This window comes from Geospiza fortis, unplaced genomic scaffold, assembly GCF_000277835.1.
Source record: "Geospiza fortis unplaced genomic scaffold, GeoFor_1.0 scaffold600, whole genome shotgun sequence".
NCBI classification, from domain to species: Eukaryota; Metazoa; Chordata; class Aves; order Passeriformes; family Thraupidae; genus Geospiza; species Geospiza fortis.
In genome coordinates, this window is record NW_005054562.1 from 140,671 (window position 1) to 144,193 (window position 3,523).

At 48.1% G+C, this 3,523-nt stretch overlaps 1 protein-coding gene across 1 annotated transcript in view; it reads right to left on the bottom strand.

The window, feature by feature from the left end:
- The window catches only part of LOC115948853 (adhesion G protein-coupled receptor B1-like), a 74,891-nt gene that overhangs the window by 41,420 nt on the left and 29,948 nt on the right, over positions 1–3,523 (bottom strand). The window contains exon 6 of the mRNA XM_031064159.1: positions 2,236–2,302. Within this exon, the coding sequence (XP_030920019.1) occupies positions 2,236–2,302 (67 nt within the window). The remainder of the gene's footprint in view (positions 1–2,235; positions 2,303–3,523) is intronic.

Here is a 3,523-nt window from a genome sequence, read left to right on the forward strand (position 1 = left end):
ACTTTGAAATCACTGATTCTTCACTGTGGAGGATCCAAAAAGGTTTTTCCTTGAGGAGCCGCCAGGCAGGAGGAAAGGTGGGGTTGAAGTGTGGCTGAATCTATCCTAGGGCTGGCCAAAGTGCACATCCTCACTCCTAAGGAGCCAGGGAGACAACAAACAGTTCTGCAATGGTTTTAATCAGTCAATCAATCAATCAGTCAATCAATCAATCCAGTACATTGATCACCACAATCAACACCCTGCTCTGATCCTGGCTCCACTTCTTTCCTACATCAGGGATACAACATGGATATTCTTCCAATAACATGCAGAGTAGCTTTACTTCTTTATCTTTGAGACACCTTCCAGAAGCAAAGCCTCAAGTCTGAAATTCCTGGAGATAACCACGACCTGACCACTGCTGACCCTGTCCTGACTTCATTCCATGAGCCTCCCCCTTCAGCCTGCACACAACCCACCAGGCTGCTCCACATCAGCTGGGTGAGCAAAACTGCTTCCAACAGCTCTGTGTTTAAGGCAGATCAGGATTTTTAAGAATAAAGGTCAAACCTTTATCCTTCAAAGCTGCAGCTGTTCAGTGTCAGTGGCCTGACTGTGAGTTATGAGCATTGCTGAAGCTGCAGGCCAGCCACCTTCAGAGCTTTATCAACTCTTTGAGCTCATCTGTTTGCAGGTTCCCATTTATAAAAAGGCTTTCCATGCTTCTCCTTCTTCTTCCTCAAGCTCTTTGGTGGCTCTACCAGGGCAATATTAATTTGTCACTTTGGCCAGGAATGAGTCAGAAAGTCTAAATGGAGCCGTGTGGCCTCTCTCTTGGTGCTGATCAGGGCCAGACACCACCAGAGATGATTCACCACCAAACATCAGCTGCAGGAACCACCATTTGCATGTGCTGACCCCTCTGTGAGGACATCTCATTTCCTCTGCTTGATGGTGAGGCAAATCTGAGCCGCCAAATGGAAGCAGGCTCCTGTGTTTTCCTCACACTTTAAAAGAGGAAAACGGGAAAGAACACCTCCCTTGTTGTTGGCAAAACAAAAGCAAGGTCGTTTGAGGCAGCAGAGTGACTCTGGGCACTACCAAAGCTTCCTCCCTCCGAATCACTGTGTCACAACCCCACATGAAAGACCTCAGCTCATACCAGTTTTGATTTCCTGCAGAGGAGGGGCCACTGCTGGCTTTCCTCTTTGTCACCCTGATGAAACGGTGGCACCGAGGTGGTTTGATGTGCAGTGACAGCGCTGAGAACAGAGGCAGCCCGAGCTTTTGTGGAGTTATTCTCCTGTAAGCTCCTGCTGCTGCTGCGGGGCATTCCGCCCCCCAGGCACTGCATGGAACAAAAGCCTGAACTGAAAAAGGAATCGGGAGTGTCAACAACTCCATTCCTGTGGGGCTCTCCAGAGCCTCAGAGGGCATAAAGCTCCTCCACTGGATAAAACATGGGCTGGAGAGAAACTGCAGAAAGATGTGGGGGCTCAAACGTGGCTTTAAACCCATCAGGAATTGCTGCAGGAGGGATTTCCTGGAGGTGCAGCAGTTCTCAGATTCTTTCAGCCCTGAGGTTTCTCATGGGCAGTGAGGCCTGAGTAGCGGGGAAGGAATGTCACCTCGAGTGACACCTTAAACTCAAATTATAACTGGGCAATGTTGGTGTTGAGGCTGTGCTGGACAGAAGAATGGACTCCCCATGCAGGAGCTGGAGTTTAGAAATGCCCATTTTAACCGTGCCATCTCTTTGAATTCAAAGAAAACGTCATTTTTAGGGTCGGAAGGGATCCCCACAGCATTGATTTGAAGATTTTTAACTTCAATTTCAAACAAGGAAATCTGCACACATGCACTGGCTTGGGATGGACCAGGAATAAAAGCTGGCTGTGAGGGCACAGCCTGGTGTAAAAACCACCAGGAACAGCATTTTCTGGAGGAGACAATGTCAGAGTTTTCCACCATCAACCTGCACTTCCATCCAGACAAAGTAAAACCAAGGCAAAGTATTAATCAGATGTTAGAGGGCTCCAGTGAGGACAGAGGGGGAAGGCTGAGATCTGAGACACATTACACTTCAGAATCAACCTCATCCCAAATTGTTGGCTTTGCTCATTATTCCTGAAGGAGGAAGCTCTTCGAAACACAAGTGGAAATAAAGAGGGGCATTCGTGGGTTGAAAGAACAAGGAAACTGCTATAAGATGTAGAGGAGAAAAAAAGAAATCTTTCAGACAAGCTTAAATACCAAAACGACAGCAGCCGCCGGTCCCACGAAGGCATAGAGGAGTCCTCCCTCTAATGACAGCCAGCAGCTGGAAAATGAAGAGAGAAGAGAAAGTGACCCAGTGGCAAATGTCCCCAAGAGGCACATGTTGGCTTCTTCCCTCTGCCTGCCAGAGTTCAGCCTGGGAGGTGACACCCCACGGCAAAATATAAAAAAAAATAAAAAATTCTCAGACTTTAAATCAAACAAATTTTGCTTTCCATCTCTCCTGAACTTGCATAAAGGCTCCTCTGCCTGGGGACCTGCCCGCAGGATGACATTTGGCAGGGGAATTCATGCAAAATTAAGGAGAGTGCTCTGTTTCAGACCAGGTCCTGGAAGCAGCTGCAGCATTTGGCTGGCAAGATGATGCTGCTCTTGTCCTACTTACAGGGGAGAAAGAGTAGAAAGAGTGGAAATTTTCCTCTGCTCATTTGCTGATCCCTGTGTCTTCCAGGGGTGCAGGACATTTCTTCCCTCCCTTTGAGATTGCCTCCATGGGGAAATTCAACAACACAGCAGCAAAGTGGGAATTCACAGCATTCCCTGAGCAGAATTTCTTATGGAATAAGCTGAATGTGAGGTATGTGGTGCCTCTTCTGGAAACCAGCTCATTCCTTCTCCCTCACACCACATAACCTGAGAAGGACATCTCCCTTCTGCACTGAGCAGATGTGGAATTTGGGCTCCAGAACTGCCTGGTGCCTTCCCAAACCGAGGGAGCTTTCATTTGAGACCTCTTGGTTGAGGACCTAGAAGTGTCCAAGGCCAGGTTGGATGGGGCTTGGAGTGACCTGGGATAGTGGAAGATGCCCCTACCCATGGAACAGGGCTGAAATGGGATGATCTTGAAGGTCCCTTCCAACCCAAACCATTCTCTGAGTTTCTGTTTTTCATGTTTGACTGTAAAATCAGGAAGGAAATGCTTTTCCTCGTTTCACTTGTGAAATCTCCATCCTTGGAGACATTCAAAAGCTACCTGGGCACAGCCCTGGGTCACCTCCAGGTGACCCTGCTTGAGCAGGTGCTTGGACAAAAAAACCCCCTCAGGCTCTGTGACAGCCATGAACATCCACAGCAGCACTGGAGCTGAAATTCCCTTTTTTTTTTTTTTTTTTGCAGGGAATCCAGCAATTCAGGGCATGGACACACAAATTAAGTGCTCCAGGACAGGAGAGGATGGGAATTTAGAGTGTGTCAGCAGCCCCTGGGAAAGTTTGCATGCTTTAACAGGGCAGAACCCTGGAGAAAATGTGGAATGGAGAAATCC